This window comes from Urtica dioica, chromosome 8, assembly GCF_054948205.1.
Source record: "Urtica dioica subsp. dioica isolate 48M chromosome 8, U.dioica_male_clone48M_v1_H2, whole genome shotgun sequence".
Classification (NCBI taxonomy): domain Eukaryota; kingdom Viridiplantae; phylum Streptophyta; class Magnoliopsida; order Rosales; family Urticaceae; genus Urtica; species Urtica dioica.
Window position 1 is genome coordinate 1296801 of NC_142763.1, and position 24625 is coordinate 1321425.

The 24625-nt window shown below is 34.2% G+C and overlaps 1 protein-coding gene across 1 annotated transcript; it reads right to left on the minus strand.

Moving 5' to 3' along the window:
• On the minus strand, window positions 1-4419 carry XRCC2 (homolog of X-ray repair cross complementing 2 (XRCC2)). The gene is made up of 12 exons (XM_089623685.1): window positions 4171-4419; window positions 3908-4055; window positions 3507-3619; window positions 3201-3271; window positions 2515-2577; window positions 2275-2412; window positions 1991-2084; window positions 1397-1433; window positions 1198-1298; window positions 1012-1104; window positions 368-472; window positions 1-236 (listed from the first exon to the last, which is right to left on the minus strand). The coding sequence occupies exons 1-10, from the start codon at window positions 4345-4347 to the stop codon at window positions 1084-1086; spliced, it is 963 nt and encodes a 320-aa protein (XP_089479811.1). The 5' UTR covers window positions 4348-4419; the 3' UTR covers window positions 1-236; window positions 368-472; window positions 1012-1083.
• Window positions 4420-24625: the final 20206 nt, after the last annotated feature.

Genomic DNA, 24625 nt, shown 5'->3' on the forward strand with positions numbered 1-24625 from the left:
TTAGGTTTGTATATTTGAATTTTAAACTCTTCTATTCGGAATAAAATACACAAGAACTTCTGGCAGTCTTAATTTCCTCTACATCTCCAGCTTTATACACTTTTTTAAAAAAATTGTATTTGTGCGTTGAATCTTTCCCATAGTCATTTTGATGCACAGACAATTCGAATATATAAGTCGATTACTTGGAATCCATGTCCATGTCCATGTCCATGATCTTGAAAATCTGCAGACATCTATACAAACATTACCAATGAAAATGATGAGTTTTTTTTTTTAATTTTTTTTTATTTTATATATATATATATATATATATATATATGTATATATAAAGATTTAAAAAACTATCTTCGGATCAACTCATTACCTGGCTTGTGATTGCCTTTCAACATCTGTTAAAACCATTCCATGTCGTTTCCTCATAAAAACACGGCTCCCGGAATCATCTTAGCAGAGTACCCTAAACTCTTGCCTATTATAAAAGAAGATAACGAAACCGTTGATAAGTCTCTTATTCTTATATTGAGTTAATAAACCATTATAAATATATTTAGCTGGTTTTTGTTGTTGTGGGCGTAGTCTTTATAAGATAATAGACTCAGTCCAAAACCAAATTGTTAAATGCATCTATGAACATGCTTACATAAAAGAGAATCTAATGTTAGTGATAAATTAGTTAACAAGACGTAGCTAAGAAAAGTTATTTTCCTTGGAACCCTCTCGAAGACTTTCATTACTCTAATGACAAACCAGCCTCGAAATGATATTCTAAATTCTAACACATCACTAGAAACTATAATATTTCCCATATATTTCACAGAATTTCTTTTTCTGGGTTGCCTGTCCTTTTGCTCTTCTTATTTCTTTCTTAGTGCTTTCTTAACTATTTAATTTGCTTTTTATATCAGCATCTTAGTTTAAACCATAAGAAATAGTTTGCTTAGCCACTGTTTACCTAGAAGAAAAATAAAGCTCTTAAACTTTCACAAATAGCAAAAGAAGTTAAAATACCTGGCATCAAAAAGAAAATTAAGAAGCACATAAAAAGGGAAACGTTCGACAACAAACCCAAATTCACTTCGCCTAGACAACATGGACAAAACCCTGGAAATCAGAATCAAACAAAGGATTATTATCAACAGAAGAAATCCAAATTACTTTTACACATGAAGAGCGTTAATTCCAGATAATTCTCACATGTTTCACGACAAATCTGTCCACAACACTTAACGGAGGCAACAACCACTCTGCCAAATAAACTGCGCAATTTCGACAGCGCTTTTCATTGAGATGATCGTCTGTGAAGAGAAATAAAAAAGAACTGGTAACTTTTTTCCATTAGGAAAAGTGTTGAGACAAACATAGCACGTACTAAAAGCATAAATAAATATCTAACCTGAACTTTGTACAAGTATCTTGTGTGTCACGAAAGACTGCAACAGGAAAACATATGTGCAAAGGTGAGACAGTCGATTGGACAGATTGAATATTCAATAGTTTGCACTCCAATCATTATTCTTCGACATGTTGCTTAATACAGGGTTAAATTTAAAAAGATTAGCATTGGGCCGAGGTGAAGAAAAAAAAAATGTTGTCAAACCGTATTGCACATCTATATCAAGGAGATTTACTTTACCTACACGTACTTTTCTGCTAGCATATATTATCGGTATTTGGTTTCAGAAAGATTCTTTAAGACACATTCTACTAAACATTACTCACGTTACACTAATCTGAGACTAATCAGAATCCCTTCCTGCTGAAACTTGAAAGAGAATTTCTATTTTGGAGCAAAGAGAAAAAGTTTCCTTTTAGGATCTGTGTCATGGCGGTGATTATAAGCTTCCATCACATGCACGCGAACGTTAAAAATAGGATTTCCCTCACACAAGAAGAAAGACACGCTCAACAATTGTAACAAAATAGAAAACCCACTCGGGCTATAACTCCAGAGAAAGATGTGAAGAAAAGCGACTAGGATGGAACATACCTGCCAAACAGCGGGCATGAACTCCCGATATGGTGGTTTTTGACTGCTACTTGTCCCCTTTTTAGAATCTGGGAAAGCTTGAAAAGACTTTTTCCTGAAATCACAGTGAGGAAAGACATAAATTTCTTTGTTAGAGCATACTGTACCAACGTAGAAGATAAGAAGAGCTCTTTATCTGGAATGCCAAAAGGAGAAAGCTACTTGGTCTCAATTTCTCGACAATAATAAAAAAGCAGAAACTGGGATTCAAGAAAGATAAAATGTTTGTTTTTATAGTATCTTACCATTGGGCATCATTGGAGGAAAAATGATCTCCCAAACTGATTGCTTTTGTAGCTATAACAAGCATGGGATGCACCAGCAGAACTTTCTTCATCTCTTGAACCACAGTTTCTGACACACTTTGAAGAGAAAGGCTTTTCCTGCAAATGTATAAAACTATTTATTATTCTCTGGTACCGGATGAAACTATATAGTCAATACTCATTGAGACTTTGTCGATATCATCGTAACACTGAAGTTACCTGTTAGTATTAGCTGATAGAGTAATGGTCGAGGCACGGTCTACCCAATGAAAAGCTCCAATACTGCTAAGAGTGTTGGTTTTAGCAAATAGGAATTTCTCGAGGAAAAATACATCATTCTCGCTTAAAAAACCTCTCCACCAGTATTACAATTAAACATCGTTTTGGGGTTTATGTAAATCTAAACAAAGAAATTAAGAGATCAGAACCCTCAACAGTATTAGTGATATTCAAAATGATGGAGTCAATGATTCTAACTCTTGGATGAAAATTTATGAGACTAATAATTTATTGTCTTGCCAGAGCCAATATGATAAGATAGTTTAACTATGATAAAATATACAAAATCAACACACATCAATGAACCAGAAGGCCTCCGATACAAAATGAAAAGATGAAAAAACAAATGAGAATGAATAAATTAAACGTTCAGCAGCAATCTCTCCTACAAATACCTAATTACTCTTTTACAAACCTAGTGATGTTCATGTTTGTCAGTCAATACATTTCAGCAGCAATATTACTGACAGGTGTTGTGAAAATGACCAGATAAATGAACCAGGAAACACCAATAAAGTGTTGAAAGTTCAATTTAGAATGACAATGAAAATAAATCAATACAACTAATATAACAAACATATTTGCAGAACTAGACAACAATATCTTAGACTCTTAACAAGACTAACCTGTCTATCATCAGCAAATATACACTATTGTTTTCGGCTTCTTTTACCTGGTCAAGCTGATGATGCAATGTCTGCAATCCAGAAAAACAAAAAATAATTAGAAATGGGCATGCTTTCTTTTCTTCTTTGAAAACCATATCCATAACATCTTCCACATAAGCTGTACGAAAAAAAAAATGCTGAATTGGCATCCTAAACAAATGAAGTTTGAAGATCATTGAAAAGTTCACTCATTGATAGAGATTCACATTTCAACAATTAGCTTTACCTTCTATTATTTATCATAAAAACAACAAACCCTTTTACCTTCAGAGTGGCAAGAAACTCGAAGCTGTCATAACAGCGGGTATATAAGAATCGTCTCAAGCAAAGCATGTGTAATTCCTCAACATAGGCAACATTTGTCTCATTTGTCGAGCCTAAAATAGATATGGACAGAGTTTTAGGTCAATCCTACATAATTTCTAAGGCTTCAGACATCAGCGATGCATACGCGACTGTAATTTATACTTGACTTCCTCAGATCTATCCAAAACAACTAAAATAAGCCCCAAATATTAAGAAATAGCCAAATTATTTGATTTCCTCTATATTTTTTTCACAGAATGTCTTCGTCAATTTACTCTCACATTCAACAATTTTCTGATAACAATATTCTTGATGTGTTTGTCTGATAAATTCCAACAGAGGCGAAGAAGTATCATTACCATTGGCTTCCATTATTCTCTGCCTTAGCATATCGGAAAGGCACAGAATATCGAAGCGACAATCGAGGTCGATGAACATTGCGAATCGGCCGAGACCTCCGTATTTGACCCCATTCCACTCCTTTGGAAGAACGCAAGTCATAATGGCCTAAGAATTGTTGCAAAAAATAAAATCACTATGAGAAATATCGTCAAAACGCCCAGAAAATTTTGAGGAAAATCCTGGTTAATCTTTGATAAAGGGGATTCGAATGGAGTAGGACCTGCATCAAGATTAGGGATTTGGCAGAGGAAGATGGTCCGACGAGCTCGACGACGTTCCCGACGCGGAGTGGAAGCCGATGAAGAGGCGGAAGAAGAAGAAATGGCCGTTCTTTTGAAACCCTAGAGAGCATTTCTGATGCGGTCTCGTCTCCTTCGATCCAACTTTTGACCGCCATCGTTGAACGATCAAGCTTTCTCTGTCCCTCTCGTTAAATTTGCAGAGAGAGAGAGAAACAGCATCGAGGATTTTGGCGGGAAGGCCCGCTACTATATTACGATTATTATTGATAGGTCCGTTTCATAAGCGATGAACTTCTATTTTCTCGACTTGAATTTAGCAAGTTTTCGAGTGTTTTTGATGATTTTAATGTGTTTATAAGGATTTACAACTCAAAAGAAATAAAAGAACTTCTATAAATTTTAAGGAGTCATTTCCAGACAAAACAATGTAATCGAAAGTCGAAACGGATCAAAACGGAGCATAAGACGCGGAGTGACGAAAATCAAGACTTTCATGTGCCGCGTGTTCTTGAACGGATCTCAGAACGTTACGCGTGTTCCGCGAAGAAGTGAAAGCTCGACTAGGGGTCATGCCGCGAGGTGTCGTCCAAAAATCACCGAAAGATACATAACGATATGCCGTTCTGCGAGAAAGAAGAGTTGGACTTCGCGCCGCGAGCTATATCCCGTGCGACGCAAGGTATCAAGAAATCGTGCATCAAAGTTACAGAACGATACGCGCATTCCGCACATACCTCAAAAGCTTCGAAGCATGCCGCGAGGTTACTTCTGCGCTCCGTGACCCTTCATCTGCGCGGCGCGACCGTGCTTCTACTCGCCGCGAGATCCCGTCAAATAGAAGAGGAAATTAACGTTTTTTTAATCGTTTTGAGCTATCAGATCAGTTTTAATGACCCAAATCACTTCGAAAATTAGCTGAAAACTCATGGAATCATACCTAAAGTCCTATAAACATATCTTAGCCTCCTTTTATTTTACCTTAGTACTTTTTGCTTTTAAATTTTGTTTGCTTGGGAGAGATAGAGGTTTTGGAGAGACATTCATCGTCGCTACAATTACAGTTTTTATTCTCTTCTTTTCTCCTCTTGAACTCACATTTTTATTTTATAATTATTATTGTGGCCATGTTTAATTTTAGTTTTCCTTCTTCTTATTCTTCTTCTTTGTTTATTCTCTACGCTCTGAACTAATTCCCTTAAGGACTATGGCATAACTAGTCTAGAATTTGGTTATGGATTCGATTTATTGAAGTATTTATTCATTCGATCTAGCTTTGCATAATTTAATTCTATGCTTAATGCTTGTGTGAGAGTCATGACCTCATCCTTGATTTTAAATTTAACTTAATGCTTGAAAAAAATTAGGTTGTTAGCATGGCTGAATTGAATTACCGTGATTCATTCATAGGCTAGAGATAGCTTAGTTGTTACGGATTTATTTATATGTTCTCGTGTTTAATGCTAGCCTTGTATTTTGGAGTTGAGATCGAGAGATAAAATTCTGGCATATGTTTAGGGGTCTAGATGCTCGAGAGAGATTTAGTGACATTATTCTGAACGTAACTAGCACAATTCAAATGTTTTAAATCGTGCTTTATTTATGAGAATCCAAACTATTGGATAGACTAGTGAAGCCGTAGTTCTTACCTACATCATTTTTTTATTGCTTCTTTATTTTATTTACTTGTCAAAAACTTTGTGACATATTTTCCCCTCATCTTTTTAGTTCAATTCGTTCTAGTTACTCTAATTATTAATTAAGTTTTTTCCTCGTGGGATTGATACCCATACTTCGAGTACACTTTACTACTGGGGCGACACGTGCGTTTGCGTGTGCGTAAAAATCGCAACAATTATGTCATATGGAAGTTTGATATTTTGAGTTTTCTATTAGAAAGTATAAGAGTTTAAGTTCATAACTTTATTTTTTATTTTTTATTTTTTTTTAGAAATAGGTGTATTTTCTTTTAATTTTTTTATAATCATGGTGTCTAGATTAGACCGGACTAAAATTCATGAGACCCTGATTTCTCAACCGAGAGACTACCTAGTGGTCGAATCGGGGATTAAAAATGTCTCAAGAATCGTTTTTACAACTACCAAACCCCTTGGAATTGAGAAATATAATATGTATTATAAAAAAAATTAAATTTATCGGTCTAATGTAGTCATGTCGCACATCTAACCGTAACTTGCGTACCATCTGTTTTATATCGTGGTACATGACTAGTGTTAACTTCAGTGGTAGCCCGCGTACAGATTGTGTTATACACTTATACCAACTTTTTCTTATAATCAAAATAACCAACTTTTTCTTATCAGAAATGCTTTACAGCACGACCAAAGTGATAAATATTATTTTTTTGTTTAAAATTTGTCCACGTGTCAAACACTTGAGTGGATAGTTCAAATTAGTGAGTTGTGCCAAATAATATTTTAATATGTTTTCGGGATTTACAACTCAAACGAAATAAAAAGAACTTCTATAAATTTTAAGGAGTCATTTCTAGACAAAACGATGTAATCGAAAGTCGAAACGGATCAAAATGGAGCATAAGACGCGAAGTGACGAAAATCAGGACTTTTGCGCGCCGCGTGTTCCTAAACGGATCTCGGAACGTTACGCGCGTTCCGCGAAGAAGTGAAAGCCACGAGGTGTCGTCCAAAAATCGCCGAAAGATACATAACGATATGCGCTTTGCAAGAAGCTAGAGAGTTGGACTTCGTGCCGCGAGCTACATCTCGCGCCGCGAGGTTACTTCTGCGCGCCGCGACCCTTCATATGCGCTGCACGACCGTGCTTCTGCGTGCCGCGAGATCCCGTCAGACAGAAGAGGAAATTAACGGTTTTTTAGTCGTTTTGAGCCGTCAGATCAGTTTTAATGGCCCAGATCACTCCGAAAATTAGCTGGAAACTCATGGAATCATACTTAGAGTCCTATAAAAAACATATCTTAGCCTCTTTTTATTTTGCCTTAGTTTTTTCTTTTAAATTTTGTTTGCTTAGGAAAGATAGAGAAGTTTTGGAGAGTCGTTCATCGTCGCTACAGTTATAGTTTTTATTCTCTTCTTCTCTACTCTTGAACTCCCGTTTTTATTTTATAATTATTATTATGGCTATGTTTAATTTTAGTTTTCCTTCTTCTTCTTCTTCTTCTTTGTTTATTATCTACGCTATGAACTAATCCCCTTAAAGACTACGGCGTGACTAGTCTAGAATTTAGTTATGGATTCGATTTAATAATTTATTGAAGTATTTATTAATTCGATCTAGCTTTGCTTAATTCAATTATATGCTTAATGCTTGTGTGAGAGTGATGACTTCATCCTTGATTTTGAATTCAATTATCTTCGAGTTGAAAAAGAGTAGGTTGTTAGTGTGGTTGAATTGAATTACCGTGATTCATTCCTAGGCTAGAGATAGCTAGATTGTTACATAATTATTTATACGTTGTGTTTAATGCTAGTCTTGTGTTTAGAAGTTGAGATCGAGAGATAAAATTTCGGCATATGTTTAGGTTACTAGATGCTCAAGAGAGATTTAGTGATATTATTATGAACGTGACTAGCACAGTTTGAATGTTTTAAATCGTACTTTGTTTATGAGAATCCAAACTATTGAATAGACTGGTGAAGCCGTAGTCCTTACCTTCGCATATTCGTAAAAACATCATCTTTTTATTGCTTGTTTATTTTATTTAGTTGTCAAAAGTTTTGCGAGAGGGGCAAAGGCCCAAGGCCCCATCTAAAAAGGCCTCAAAATTTCGAAAAACTTATTACCTCAAATATCGTATTTTAAAACTAATTTCTGATAATACTTAGATAGCTGTTTTTATTCCGAGAATACTTTATTTAATTCTAAGAATATCTCATTTATTGTTTTTCTCTTGCTTAAACTTGCTTCAAATGTGATAATTACAATAGGTATCTTATTTTTAAAATACAATATATCAATTTTCATTCTTTTTTCTAATAATATATTTTTCTATTATAACAACATCTTAGTTTCCAATTTTTTTTTCTCTTATTAATCAGTGTTTTAAATAATTTTACCAAATTCAAACTAAAAAAAAAATTTGATTTAAAATTAATAAGATAAAAAAAGGCCAAAAGACAAAAAAAAGGTAATATAGCTAAATAGCCTCCCTTATTTAGACAGATTTGGATTTGGCCAACATTCTGTTAATTTCGGGTTAATAGCCAGCCTAATTTATTTACACGTTGTAAAAATACCAAGAATCCCTAACCTGTTCCCGCCCACTACATTACTGAAATAAATTCATATAAATCAATATATTATGATAATAACTGCAGCGGTTATTGATGAACATCATAAAGATCCGTAATTAATACCATTAACTGCCGCGGTTATTCACACAATCTTCTCTCTCACACGCTATTTTCTCTCTCACACAAACACAAATGTCAAACATCGTCTTCTTCTCCTTCTTCTCTTCTGCGCGCGGCCACCAGCACCAGCCCGAGCCCGAGCTTATCTTCCTCGCGTGCGCCATCCCGCTGAGACCGAGCGCCGCCATCTTCTTCTCCTTCTTCACTTCTGCGCGCGGCCACTAGCACCAGCCCGAGCCCAAGCTTCTCTTCCTCGTGCGCGCCATCCCGCTGAGACCGAGCGCCGCCGCGAGCCGCCGAGCGCGCCGCCGACGAAGAGACACCGGAGAATTTCAGGAACTTCAGTGTTTTTTTTTTATGTTTTTTAATTTTATTTTTTATGTCGTGGTTTGTTTATGGTTTCTTGCTGAGAGAAGCTTATGGTTTTTTTTTTTTTTCAATACAATATGTTCGTGTAAATAGATATCATATTTACAGTATGTTCGTGTAAATAGATATCATATTTACAGTATGTTCGTGTAAATAGAAATCATATTTACAGTATATTCGTGTAAATACGAAGCTTATTTACAGTATATTCACTGTAAATACAAAGCCTATTTACAGTATACTCGTGTAAATAAACTGAAAAATTCTGGAAATATTTTGAGCACGAAAATTCTGGAAATTATGAATATATGGAAGACAAAATAATATCAATGAATGAAGAATTAATTCGAAATTAATTACCTAATGAATTGCAACGAAAATAGAAACTAATTACCTAAAGTCAACGTTGAAAATTTCCAAATACATAACAATTAATGACTGAGAACTTTCAAAATATGCTCAAAATTCAAATTTCAAATTTGAAAACTTCCCTATTCGGTTTCAATATTTAATTCAAAATTTTTTTAAAAAAAATGCCTAATTAAAATAGCGTAAGGACAAAAAGGTAAAACTAATTCAATTAATAAGCTGCCACGTAAGCAAGATGGCTATTAACGGGAAATTAACGAAAGGTTGGTTAAAACCAAATTGCTAGTGTTTTAGATGGCTAAACAGCTAATTATTTGAAAAAAAAAATGACTTTCATGTTAATTATTTTATTTTTTATTTTTTTGGGATGATTGAAAGAAAAAAAAAAATTAGGCCCCTTTTTTTTTCGCCCGGGGCCTCCGATTTAGTTGAGCTGGCTCTGTCTTGCATGATACTCCGCCAATATCAACTCGGACGAATAAGAGAGGGGTCATGTTTAATAATATGATTGTCCAAACTCAAGCAGCAACTTAATTTGCTTGTTCTTAATTTCATAAATTTATATTATATCATGTCACGTACACCATGCATTAAAAACAACAACAACGATTCCCCCAATAAATTAAAGTACGACCAATATCATAAAGCGTGAGCTTTAAGCCCAAAAGCATAGACTAATTTGTTCAATTAAACTTCATTGATTACGTTGCTTGATGAAAATAATTATCAGGGTTGATATTAATGTGATAGGAGAAAAAATTCGAAGAAACGAACGCCTTTAAGAGAATACGAAAAATGTTTCCTAATAAAAAGAAGTGAGATATGATTATGCATTACGTATTAAACATACAACAAAACATATTATTTACATATAAAATGTACATTACCTCTATTGAATATTTTGTAGAACATTTATAAATACATAAGCGTTGAAGCCCTTTGAAGTTTGAAGATAAAAGATGATGGTTACAAAAACCGGAAAAACAAACTCATGACATAAAATAATACTTTATATTCGGAAGACAGTAACTCTCGTTTATCAGACAGTAATTTGGAAAAGATTAAATTCCAATTGAAAGACAAAATGGTTAACATATTTAAACAAATAATAATTGACAAATAACAAACTTTTAAGTAAGAAAGAAAAGCGTGGGTATAAAACTTTTAAATTGGATGTATGGCATACAATGTTAATACAAATATACCATAAACTACGAGTGAATATTGTGGATATTAAAATGTTTCACATTAGTCGAGTAATAATATGTTTTTTATAAGTGTGTATCATCTCTTCACTTTTGAGCTAATAGTGTGAGTTATGCTCACACTTATTCTATGGTAACAATAATATGAGTTGGTGGTTCTTATTGATTTAGTAGATGAATGAAGCTTTTTATAAGCCGAATCAAAATAGGTAAATGCTAACTTATACTGTGTTAGTCATTTGATGTATTATTTTCTCCGATAAAACATTTTAATATTTATAGTTAATTAATTGTGATTGAGAATACCATGCCTCTTAATCATTAATTTGTATGCATCGTAGTCCCTATCCGTAGAAGTATTAACGCAATAGCTTGGTATTTCAAAGTTTGTAACAAAATTTATTATTCTATTATAATTGTCCTTTTATTATCTTTATTAATTTTGTGTGATTGTATCATTCTTGTCACTTTTTATCTATAACATGATAAGATTATAATTGATAAATATATCGCTCCCTGTTATTATTTCGTTAAAATGAATATATAGTTTTCGAATGTTAATAATTACACAAGTTTAACTTTATCATATAAAATTCATATAAATTCTTAAGATTTGTCACAAGGTGCGACTCACAACTATGACACTGTTTATTTCCTAAATTATTTTTTAAAAAAGTCAAGATATATTTTGTATAATACTTATTTCCTAATACATATTTCCTAGTTTAATTCAAAGCCTCCAAGTTTCAAACTTTCAAGGGGTTAAAGTTTTGCTGATGATTACAAGATTAGTAAGTGGGCTCCAACGCAAAATGAAAAAAAGAAAATAGAAGACAAAAATGGCACAGAAGGAAAGATTAGTAAGTGTGCCATTTTTTTAGACTAACCTGTGAGAGTAAATTGACGAAGACACTCTGTGAGAAAAATTGTTGAATGTGAGAGTAAAAACAAATTATAATGAAGAAATAATTATAATTGGAAATAATTATTGCCTATTAATTGAGTTATTTGGCAAAATTGTCGATTTAATACAGTATTTGTCATGTTACTAATGACATTTACATAGAATTACATAGAATGAAATTCCACGAAATTAAGCCGACTAGACCAACTAATATAGGTGTCACCTAAGAACTGCCGAGACATAAGTGCAAAACTAAACCTACTAGGGATTAGCCGAAACATCTCCCTATCTCAAAACCGGAGAACAACTCCTACAAACTCAAGAGCAATAATTAGAATAATCGCCCAATCAACAACCGAAAATAAATGACCCCTCAAGTCCGACTCTCGCAATTTAATCATGAGATCGGTAAACAACCCAAAGTCTTTTCCTCGAGTCTCGTGCTCTTGAAGTGTCGAGAAACCTTCGGTAGAAAAGCGCACAACACCTAGAACAAGACCCATGCAATTGTTTTAGGCCACCGGAGGAGATATCGAGGTGCCTCTTCCACAGTCAGGCAGTGCTCGCCCATCTCCGCCTCGTTATCCTCTAAGGCCTTGTTGAACGCACCAACGTCTGGGAAGTCCATGTACGCCATTATGCAATACAAACATCCTTTAGAAAAAAGAACAAAAAACACCACAGAATGTCTTCTCTTGCGTAAATATATTACGCACCCTTTAGATTCGCCGGTCTCGCAGTCTTTAGGGATGGAGATCCTCGAGATTTCTCTGCACGAACCGAAGGCGTCATGAAGCGAACTCCTGATCTGCAGATTCAAGACGGATTGATAATGAATGAGAAACGTGTGATTATTCTCGAAAATTACATATACAAATATGGTTTCATTCAATTCACATTCGCTAGCGTAGCCCATAAGTCTCTTAAAGAAACGGTCGGTCATGTAATTTTCAAAAGTGTCCAAATTTATTCATTTTTTTCAAGATTTTTTTATGTTTTTGTAAGGACGGAATTACCAACCTCGGATAAACAAAACTAAAAAGGTTGTATAAATCAACTTAAATAAATAAGGTTCAATTTAAAATAAAAAGCTCAAGATTTGTACTAATAACATTTATTATAATTTTTCTATATTTTTTTTTGTTTACAAATAGTATATTCGTACATTCTGTGTAGTTAATTTTAGTTAATGGGTATTTTTTTAAAAATCTTTCATAAATGTCAAGTACAAAGTATTTGAGTTATTTAGCTACACTACCCTATTATCAATGGAAATAAGTTTTAATTATCATAATTTAAAATATACAAAGTCATATAATTGATATATCTTATTTTATTATATTATAAAAAATCACTAAATACATTTTAATATACTATTTAAATGGTGAAAGTACCGTCTGTGACGACCCGACTTTTCGGACCGTCTTACTTATCTTACTTTTTAAAACTTAAGAAAATTTGGGGTAAATTTTTTTTTTAAAACATACTTAAAATATCAAGTTTGAAAACTCATAACAAAAAAAAAAAAAAATTTCATTTAAAACTTGATGAACGAAAACAACCAAAAAGTCGAAGTTGCATAAAGAAAATATAAAACCAACACAATACCATCGTAAAATAAATACCATAAATAAAGTCGTAACCTTTAACGAAATTGAAAAACATAACTTAAACCATGAACAAATAAACCTTGGGTTTGGATTATTGAAAAACTGAAACCAAAGCGGAAGTCTTTTATTTTCGAAAACGGCAACCATAACCCAACCCTCTCGCTATCGCCGCCGCTGATCCACCCTCCTCACTTGTTCATATGTTGTTTACCTACAACACGGACGTATATACATAGAGTGAGCTAACGCTCAGCGAGAATAACTATAACTCACAAAACATAAGCAATAAAACAAAAATGCATGAACCGGTTATTAGTACTTTAAATTTTAACCGTGACATGAGATACCCTATTAAAAGTCTATCGTATTTTAGTTCGGGGGTCCCCTAGAGTAGCCGTACCGATTTCAGTGTACACTTTGGTAACGAACCATGGGGCTGCGACCTCCCATAGTACGCCCCGTCACATACATAAACATATGAGGAACTCTCTATGTGAGCCCGTAGTTCGGCTCGAGAAATTCCTCTAGGTACCTCCGTAATTCGAGGCGGTACGACTCTCTTGCTTACTTAACTTATTAATCGTGTTTATTACGTTAAAAGCATGAGCGACATAAGATAAAAACATACATGATAACATAGCTAGAAACATAAGACGTGTTATAGATATTCTAACACACAACATAAGATAATAACATAAACTCACATATCGTCATATCATATCATAACAAGCACATTCCGAACAAACACGCACACACCAAAATTCACACGATACATAAATACTTCATATCACATAATACGTATTATATATATATTTTTTTTTAACTAATCCGTGTTGCAGTGAGATTATTCTCACCTGGATATCGGAATTACGATCGAAGACCGTCGAAGGAAAGGGATGCTCTTAATGACTCGGAACCTAAACGGAAAAGGTTGACTATTACTAATCAGGTAAGAAAAGGATTTAATACATGACTAAGTTTCTGGAAATTTCAAAATTTCGGCTGAAGGTGTAAATTACGAAAATACCCTTGGGGTCGATAAAATATTTTTTTTGAAAAATAAATCTATAAAAATTACTTTGAGAGCGAAATAATATTTGGAACACTTCATACTTCAGAGGTATGTACAAAATATGCTCAGATTATTTAAAAAAAATAAAAGGTATAAGAAAGCAATATTTAGTCTTTTTAAAAACAAAAAACTGCTTTGGAACGATTCTGCGCACCGTTTGGATTTTATCCCAAATATATTCTGTGGGCATCCAAAAATTCTAAAATTTGGAGTAGATATCATAAACATATAGAACTAGGCCGTGTATAAAAATTAGTTCAAAAAGAATTTTGTAGATATATAAACAAGACGTTTTGTTGTAAAAAGATCAGGCTAAAAACTAGTCTGCGCACTGATCGTAATTAATTCATAAAATAATAATGATAACTCGAAAAATTCTAAAATTTAAACCACGATTAAATAACATGTGAAAGTATAATCTGTAAAAAAATTAGATTCAAAAACCGTTTTTAGCTATTTTAAAACGTGCGATTTTGACACTGCATAAAACAGATTTCTAAACAGGAATTATTAAACCTAATTTTTCTTATGAATAAAAGCATAAAAAAATATAAAGGGATGGTATGAACTGAGCACGAAGAAAAAAATACCTTACAAGAGATTTGAAAAACTCACTAACACTTCTTGAATCAAAACCTAGAGATTAAGGTGGCTATTTGGTGATTAGGGTTTTTATTTTTATTTTGGAAAAGGAGGGATAGAGATAGAGAGAGCAGTAGAGAGAAGAAGAGGGAGAGAGGGCAGACTATTAAAAAAAAAGAACGGAGGCTGAAAGCTATTTATATCCCAAAAAAATAAAACCCTAACTGAAACAAAGCCCTATTTTTTTTTTTTAAAGAACTTGCGTACAAAAAAAAGGGTCAAGCGGCTAAATGGCCAAATAGAACTTAAGGATTTGCAAAATAGCCAAAGTTTATCAAGTATAAGCAAAATAGCTAAGCTGCGATTATTAATCCAGGCAGGATTAAATTTAATCCACACAAAATATCGGGATTAAATTTAATCCAGGCAGGATTAATTTAGTCCAGGGATGAGAGTAATGGCTATTTTGGTTAACCTAATGAAACTATGGCTATTTTGCAAAAGCCATAGTTTGAATTGGCTAGTTCATGCCATTTATAGGATTTGTGCACACCGAAAATATTGTTTTCCTTTTAAACACGCAACTTTTCACGCGTGATAACTTCTCCCTCTTTTTTTTTTTCTTTAACAGCTTGTAACTATGTTATAAACTTACCGATACATAGAAATATATATAATTTACTATAATAACAAACTAACATAGTATCTATGTAAATATTCATATATCTTTTAAGTAAATAAACCACACACAAAAGTACACGTACATGCAAATCCAATATATTTTATATGGATTTCATATATATATATATATATATATATATATATATATATATTTATATATATATAAGATGCCACTAGAAACAAATAACGTTTTTTTAAACATATAATTATATACCCATTTTTTCTTAGTCGGTGGAACATATAAGTTCCAACACATTTCGGTCTAATAATATATATACATATATTATTATATATATATACATATTATATATATATATATATATATCTCTCTTCAGATACATAAGAATATGAAAAAAAAATTTTTTTTTAATATATATGTGCATTTTAATTCATTCACGCACACATGGAATAAGCATACACGTACACATATAATATCTAAAATTCATAACATAATTGTTGGCACACTAATAAGGCACGCAATAATTTACCAAAACTAATAATTAACCCAAACAAAAATCACAGATACTATACTAACATAGCTTTAAATTTCATATATTATTATGAAATATCTAAATTTTTTTTTTTATAAGCTAAATTTCGGAGTTTCACACCGTCAAACATTGACTAATATGAAGTTCAGTACTTTGATTTAACTTATTGTATGTGATTTATAGATAAACATTTATCATGTTCTATTCATTTTTTAATATACTCAATGATGTTAAATGATATAATATCATATATAACAAATAATTATTACTTTATACTATAGATAATTTATTTCAACATATATGAACTATGTATATATAATAATTATATTCACTATGTATACTATTATGAGAATTTAATATTTTGTTCAATAAAAAAAATTAATTATAAGTTATAACTATAACAATATAACTTAATTTGAAGTTAACGTATTTTGAGTACATTTATTTTTTATCAATATTATTATATACATAATCAAATAATATATTTGAGAAAAGTTAATATATAATAACTAATATAATTTAAATGGTGGACATAATCAAATAATATATTTGAGAAAAGTTAATATATAATAACTAATATAATTTAAATGGTGGACATTTTTAATGAGTTTAATTCACCTACATAGTAGAATTAAAAGAATGATCAAATTGTCCTTTAAACACTCGCTTTGTGAGATACACCGCTATAGTGTATTAAGCAGAGGAGAGAAAGGAAGAGATCAAAGGTTAGGCTATGATTGAGACGCCATTGGAGATAGAGATAAATTGAGAAAGAAAAAGAATGTCTCAATCACGATTTCTCTTTGCCTGTCTAAATCTCTGTCTCTCTCCTCTTTGACTTTCTAAAAAAATCGTGATTGAGACATTATTTTTCTTTCTCAATTTCTCTCTATCTCCAATGGGTACGGCTATAAAACAAGCACCAACGAACGAACCAGGGTTCTCATTCAACAAAATATTTTCCCTACACGCATAGCTCTCTCTCTCTCTCACAAATACACTATGGCTATTTTTCAAAAAATCACCGTCGCGGTGTGCATGGTCTACTTCCTGCTCATCATGAACTCAGGTGAGTGTTCAACGACAGAGCCTATAGAATTTACAAAATTTGAACGCGCGGTCTGCATGGTCACGTGGGCTAAAATTTACAAATCAATCTTTTTTTTTTTTTTTTTTTTTTTGCATATATATCATCAGCGACGGCAGTGGTGATTGAGGCGGAGAACTCGTGCCCTGAACCGATCTGGATTGCGGTGGTCTCAGCTCCGGACTCGCCGGAGCTCCCCGAAGACTCCACGGGGCTCGCCCTTGCACCGGGACAGTCCGTTCGAATCTCCGTTCCGTCGGAATGGTCCGGCACGGTGTGGGCTCGGACAGACTGCAGCCCCGACCCCATCACCGGCGCATTCCGTTGCGTCACCGGAGACTGCGGATCCGGCGCCGTCGCTTGCCCCCGAGGCACACTCACGCCACCTGACTCCACCGTGGCTTACTTCTCCGCCGCTAATCACCGAGTCTACGCTCAGAACGTCCGCTCCTTCATTTCGGTGGTGGTTACAACCGTCGACGGCCAAAGTGCAAACTACCACCTCCGATTTCTGTAAGTCAATTATAATTGCATCGAAAATAATTGAAAAAAAAACCTAATAAATTAGATAAGATAGTTTTATTAATAGAACAGAGAGATTAATTATCTTCCACGACATCATCGTGACCGTGAAAGCCACCGGCAACCCGAACTTCACATTGTCACCTGCGTCGTAATACCCTCCTTCCAGCATGTGGTCCAGCAAATATGATAAATAGGGCCTTTAATATAATTCTTCTATTCTTTATAACAAAATCTACACGGGCATAATGTTTTTTAAGTGAGTTTTTTATGTTATTTACTTGATTTTTTTTTTATAATTCTGTTATCTTTTAAAGTCAAATTAGGCTTTTATATTTAGTTTATTGTCTTTTGCTTTTAAACAAGCCTACCGTTTTTCATAACTTTCGTGGATCAAGAGAAGCCAACATTTTTTTATATAGTTAAATAAGTAATTCCTTCTATTTTTACTAAGTTATTAAAATTGATTTCATTGAGTTTTAAAAGGCCATATTATAAAACAAGTTATTATTAAAGAGATGAGAAAAATAAATGAAGACAAATACAACAAAAAGAATTCTCGCTTTTATTATAAAATATTTAGTTTGTATCACAAGTTTTCTTAGGAATTTTATATATCATAATTTTACGTTGTGTTGTTTTTTTTAATTTGGTCTATTTAAATATTATTATAAAAGGCTTCTTTTTTACATGTCGTCCAAGACCCCCTAATACGTCGAGCCGTCGCCTCTGAGCCCGAGATTAATTAGCTGAGAGAACAACTTAATTAGACTAATTTCTCAAAATTATGATTGGTTGTGAAGAGAGAGAAAATGAGTTACAGCTTATTATAATGATAAATAACGATAATGTTGTGATATTAATTAAACTAAAAACTGCTCTCTTTATCTGCAGTGTGAACCCAGATCTAGATAAAAAAGCTAAAAGTAAAAGGAGTTGGATGACGTGGTTTACGGTAGGACTTGGCGCCAGTGGCATTGCGATCGTCCCAACGGTGATATGGTACATCTTCTTCAAGAAAAATGGCGGCGGCGGCTGTTTCAAATCCAACGGTCCAACAAACATCAAGTGCTGTAATAATATCAGATGCTGCGGCTAATTCCTTACTGCTAAGCAACGATTTTGGAAATTTTGAGTGAGATCAGTTAAGATTAAGATGTGTGTGTTGCAATGTATTTTTGTTTTGTTTTTCCCTTTATTATATGCTATGTAGCTCGAATTAGGATAAATTGGTGCTACGTGGGGGATACATTATTTTGAGATTATATATATGTTTTATGCCAGTACTCTTACTTAGAAAACCCCATTTATTTTAAGTAGTATATTATATGCGGAATACTTTTTGGGGAGATACTCCACTTCGTTTCTTTAGTGTGAATTTGATTGTGAATTTCAACTTTTACGTTTATCTTTCTCACAAACGGACACAGAAAGTGGTGACTACTACAAAATTTATTCCTTGATCATTCTCACAATCGGACACAGAAAACTTTTTTACCTGTGTAAAAAATAAATAATTTCGATAACCCCATGATGAGCTGGAAGTAGACCATGCATGCACACCGCGACCATGATTCTTTGAAAAATAGCATAGGGGTATATGCAATGTTCAAAATATCGGGATATATCGGTGATATATCGCCGATATATCGTTTTTTGAAGAGTCTCGGTAAAATATCCGTTGTAATCGTTATCGTTTTATAAATATCGGTAAAATATCGATGATATATCGACAAAATATCGTTTAGTTAAAAAATCCAAAATATCGACAAATATCGACAAAATATCGTCCAAATTTGAAAATATCGTTTTTTTTTTTGTTTTTTTTTTTATTTTATTTTTTATTTATTATTTCTTATTATTTATACATTTTACTTATCAATTTTACTTAGTATAATGATATTATCAATATTTCTTTATTTATATTTTATTATACATATAAATATATGTATGATACATAACGTATTATATATATAATATCTATACTAAATTACTAATAGACTAAATAATTAAATATATAATACTATTCTTTTTTTTATTATTTTAAAGAATATTTGTAATGTAGTAGAAAAAATATTACAATTTCTTTGAAAAAATATTTTATTACATTTTTTAATATTGAGAAAGTAATGTAAATATTAATAATGTATATCTATAAGAAAAAAGTTATAGCTTATAGGTATATTTTAAATTTGATTGTTTTATTAGAAATTTAAAAATATAAATAGTGGTACATATTTTATTATATTTTGTTATAAGATTTTTGTCGATATATCCGTCGATAATCGATATATCATCGATATATCACCGATATAATCGGTAGTCGGTATTAAAATTGTTATAGAATATCCGTCGATATATCCGTCGATACTCGATATATCCGTAAAATCAGAACCTCGGTATGGTTATCGGTATCGATATTTTGAACATTGGGTATATGTGTGTAGGGAAAATATTTTGTTGAGTGAAAATATTTATAGCGGATCAACAGGAGATTGGTCGGTCATGTAATTTTCAAAAGTTACATACACAAATATGGTCGCATGAAATTAAAGACGTTAACCTTGATTTATAGAGGAATTGGCGGTATAAATCATCAAACTCTTTCGCTGGACTCAGTTTGGTACTCAAACTTTTTTTTTTACGGGAATAATCACTAAACTGCATTTCTAGTACCGACGGTACTCATTTTAACGATTTTTTTGACGAAAATCCACGTGTCTCAATCTAACACGTACCTTTCGGCAGAGTTGAGGCTGTGGGCCTCATTGGTGACCCGGAGGAGCCCACCGGCGACATAACCAAAGTCGCCGGAAGCCGCGGCGGCGAACATGGAGCGGGGGTTGATCATCGACGGCCCTTGGATCCACCGGTCTTGGACGAGGCTGTACCGCCACACGACCGGAACTCCGTCGTCTTCCTTGCCGGAGACGAGCAAGTGGGTCTCGGCGCAGAGCGTCTCCTTGATTGGGCGTCGCCGCCGTCCAAACAGAAAGCCGGGAGAGGGAAAGTCTGGTGCATAGTGCCGGCATCAAGATACGACGTCCCCGAAGACAAAGCCTCCAACGGATCCGCGGTGGCTCCTTTATATTTGAGCTGGTCCAGTCCTTTCGACACCACTACGGGCACTACTTCGTTCTTGACCCTGATATCGGGCTTGCTCTGGAGCTCCTGGGCCAAGTTCCCGGGAGGGTGGTCCATCACCGCCGCCGTGTCCGCGAGGAACATGGTCGCCGGAGCTTGGTGGTTTCTGTTGAGGGCGTCGGAGGGAGAGATTCGGCAGTTGTTGGTGGAGGGAGAGGAGGTGGAGCACGAGGGAGCGTCGCCGTCGGTGAGGCCCGAGTTGGATCTCATCAACATCATGTTCGTGTTGCTGTTCATGGGCTGCGACAAAGGCAATGGCAATGGCTGATTGATTCCCTATCAATTTTTTATTTATTTAAAATAATACTGATATTTTAGTGGGTAAGAAAAGACACATGAAGTTGTTAGAATAAAAAAATACCATTAATAATACTGAATATGTTTAACCATGGTAACAAAATGCTTTAGCCTTACTTCCGTCAAAAAAATCGTTAAAATGAGTAACGTCGGTACTAGAAATGCAGTTTAGTGATTATTCCCGTAAAAACAAAAGTTTGAGTACCAAACTGAGTCTAGAGAAAGAGTTTGATGATTTATGCCGCCAATTCCTCTAATTTATATGGTGGAAACCTTTATATGTCATCGTAGTCATGCAATTTTCAAAAGTTACATATACCGGACTAAAATTCACGAGACCCTGATCGTGCACTTGGATACTTCTATACCTTTTGGGGTAAAGTGCAAAAGATCTTATATCTTATATCTTTAATAAGAAGAAGGGACAGAGAAGAATGGATCAGGAAGAAGACTTGTAGGTCAAACTAAGATTTAAAGTTATATGACATAACCTGGCTTCTTCCACTTACTAATTAAGATTTGATTAACCTGTGTATCTTCTCTCAAAGATACCATAAAAATGGTTTACAACTATAGTCATAGTGGATTTCACAAACGTAGAGATTTAAGTTTGACTCAGTACAACTAAATATTTAACTAAACTAAAACTATATTTAACTCAGTACAACTAAATATTTAACTAAAAGTAGATTTAATGAATCTCGTTTCTTTTATTTTCTCAAAATTTCAAATGACCATATCTCCACCATATCAACTCCAAATTGAATACAAAACTAAAATATTTTATCAATTATATTTTAGTTTAGAGTCTACACCATAAATTAATTTTCTAAGAATTATTTTCATCATTTTGGGTTTGGAATAATGAGTTTATCGAATTAATTTGAAATATATTAAGGTAAGGAGAAATCTCGGAATAAAAATGAAGGATTTATCGAGTTCGTCTCGAATAAGAAATTATTTTCCGATGAGATATTCCAGAATTTAATTTGAGAAAATAAATTCTCAAGGACGAGAATGAATTCCGAGAAACCTTAAATAAATTTGAATCAATCGAGAATGAATGAGAAAATTCTCGGTTCAAATCATTTAATTAAATGTTCGATCGGTTACGGTTTTAGTCACAAAATTTTGTGACAAGGATGTGGTTGTAATGTTTTTCTGGGCTCAGTTGAAATAAAATGTGAAGCTCGGGGTCAGTTTACAAGTAGTGGAGAATTGAAGGTTTTAAGAGCAAATATGGAATTCTCATTTCATATAAAAGGAAATTTTATTTTTCTTTTTTCCTTATTTTCTTTTCTTCTTCTTCTTTCTTCTTCACGGTTCTTCTCCTCCCTCACGCGCGCAACCTGCAACGAAGAAGAACGGAAAAAAAAAAAGTCTCTAGAAAAGTCATACATTCGTCCTAACTATGTGTTACATTCGTCCGAGGATAAGTACGCAGCTGGGACTCTTTTGATTGGTCCTGTTTTATATTTGTCAGAATCGTCTCTAGAAAAGTCATACATTCGTCCTAACTATGTGTTACGAGTTAAGCAATAATGACAATATTGTTCCTGTTTGCAAACATGTAAATATTTGCCACAATAAAGTACGCTGCTGGACTCTTTTGATTGGTCCTGTTTTGATTGGGCCTTAAGTATAAAACAAGCACCAACGACCCAGTGTCTCTCATTCAACAAAATATTTTCCCTACACGCATACCTCTCTCTCTCTCTCTCTCAAATACACTATGGCTATTTTTCAAAAAATTACGGTGGCGGTGTGCATGGTCTACTTCCTGCTCATCATGAACTCAGGTGAGTGTTCAACGACAGAGCCTATAGAATTTACAAAATTTGAACGCGCGGTCTGCATGGCCGCGTGGGCTAAAATTTACAAATCAATCCTTTTTTTTTTTTTTTTTTTTTTTTTTTTTTTGCATATCATCAGTGACGGCAGTGGTGATTGAGGCGGAGAACTCGTGCCCTGAACCGATCTGGATTGCGGTGGTCTCAGCTCCGGACTCGCCGGAGCTCCCCGAAGACTCCACGGGGCTCGCCCTTGCACCGGGACACTCCGTCGAATCTCCGTTCCGTCGGAATGGTCCGGCACGGTGTGGGCTCGGACAGACTGCAGCCCCGACCCCATCACCGGCGCATTCCGTTGCGTCACCGGAGACTGCGGATCCGGCGCCGTCGCTTGCCCCCGAGGCACGCTCACGCCACCTGACTCCACCGTGGCTTACTTCTCCGCCGCTGATCACCGACTCTACGTTCGGACCGTCCGCTCCTTCATTTCGGTGGTGGTTAAACTTACAACCGTCGACGGCCGCAGTGCAAACCATCACCTCCGATTTCTGTAAGTCAATTATAATTGCATGCAATTTAATTGAAAAAAAAAACCGAATAAATTAGATAAGATAGTTTTATTAATAGAACAGAGAGATTAATTATCTTCCACGACATCATCGTCACCGTGAAAACCATCGGCAACCCGAACTTCACATTGTCACCTGCGTCGTAATACCCTCCTTCCAGCATGTGGTCCAGCCCGAGATTAATTAGCTGAGTAATCAACTTAATTAGACTAATAATTCAAAATCATGATTGGCCGTGAAGAGAGAGAAAATGAGTTAATGATAAATAAGGATAATGTTGTGATATTAATTAAACTATAAACCGCTCTCTTTATCTGCAGTGTGAAACCAACAGAAGCTAAAAGTAAAAGGAGTTGGATGATGTGGTTAACGGTAGGAATTGGCGCCAATAGTGGCATTGGGATCGTCCCAACCGTGATATGGTACATCTTCTTCAAGAAAAATGGCAGTGGTGGTTGTTTCAAATCCAACGGTCCAACAAACATCGAGTGCTGTAAAATCACCTGCTGCGCCTAGTCCGTTACTGCTAAGCAACGATTGTGGAAATTTTGAGTGAGATCAAATAAGATGTGTGTTGCAATGTATTTTTGTTTTGTTTTATTATATGCTATATATGTAGCTCGAATTACGGTGAATTGGTGCTACGTGGGGGATACATTATTTTGAGATTATATATATGGTTCGATTTAATTTCAACAGCTTTGTAACTTAGAAAACCCCATTTATTTTAAGTCGTATATTATATGCGGAATACTTTTTTGGGAGATTTTGTGTGGGAAAGAGTCTATTGGCATATCATTAATTATTTTGTTTGTAAATAAAGCTGTTGAAATATATATATATATATATATATATATATATAATATATATATATATATATTTATATATATATATATTTATTTGTTGTTGAACTCCACTTCGTTTCCTTAGTGTTTTCTTTTTTAAGGCTGTCAACTTTTACGCTCGAGCCTATCAATTATTACGTTCGAGCCTATCAACTATTACGTTCGACTTTGATTGTGAAATTTCAACTTTTACGTTTATCATTCTCACAAACGGACACAGAAAGTGGTGACTAGCTACAGAATTTATTCCTTGATCATTCCATGGAATAAAATGTCGCCGAATTTCCAGGAAATTCGCCTGGAAATTCCATTTCGGTGGTTCAACGGCCGGCGGCTGCTTTTGTGTCGTTTTCCCGTTTTATGTCGTTGGAAAATCGGGGAAACGACATGCCGTTTCCATTGTAAACGACCGGTTGATTTCGTTTAGCTTGTAGTATAAAACCTGTATATATTCCACGAATGTCGACGAATTTCCAGAGAAAAGAAGAAAAAAAACGACTTAGATTCAACGAAGAAGAAGGTGAAGACACCGGCGAATTTCCCAGAC

Bases quoted from the DNA above. Each gene is read 5' to 3' on its own strand.
- XRCC2 (XM_089623685.1), bottom strand. From the start codon at position 4,347: ATGGCGGTCAAAAGTTGGATCGAAGGAGACGAGACCGCATCAGAAATG. The intron at 3,272-3,506 runs GTAAAAGGGTTT...TCTGGATTGCAG, and splicing joins AGTTTCTTGCCACTCTGAAG to ACATTGCATCATCAGCTTGA. The intron at 1,299-1,396 runs GTTAGATATTTA...TTCTCTTCACAG, and splicing joins GATACTTGTACAAAGTTCAG to ACGATCATCTCAATGAAAAG.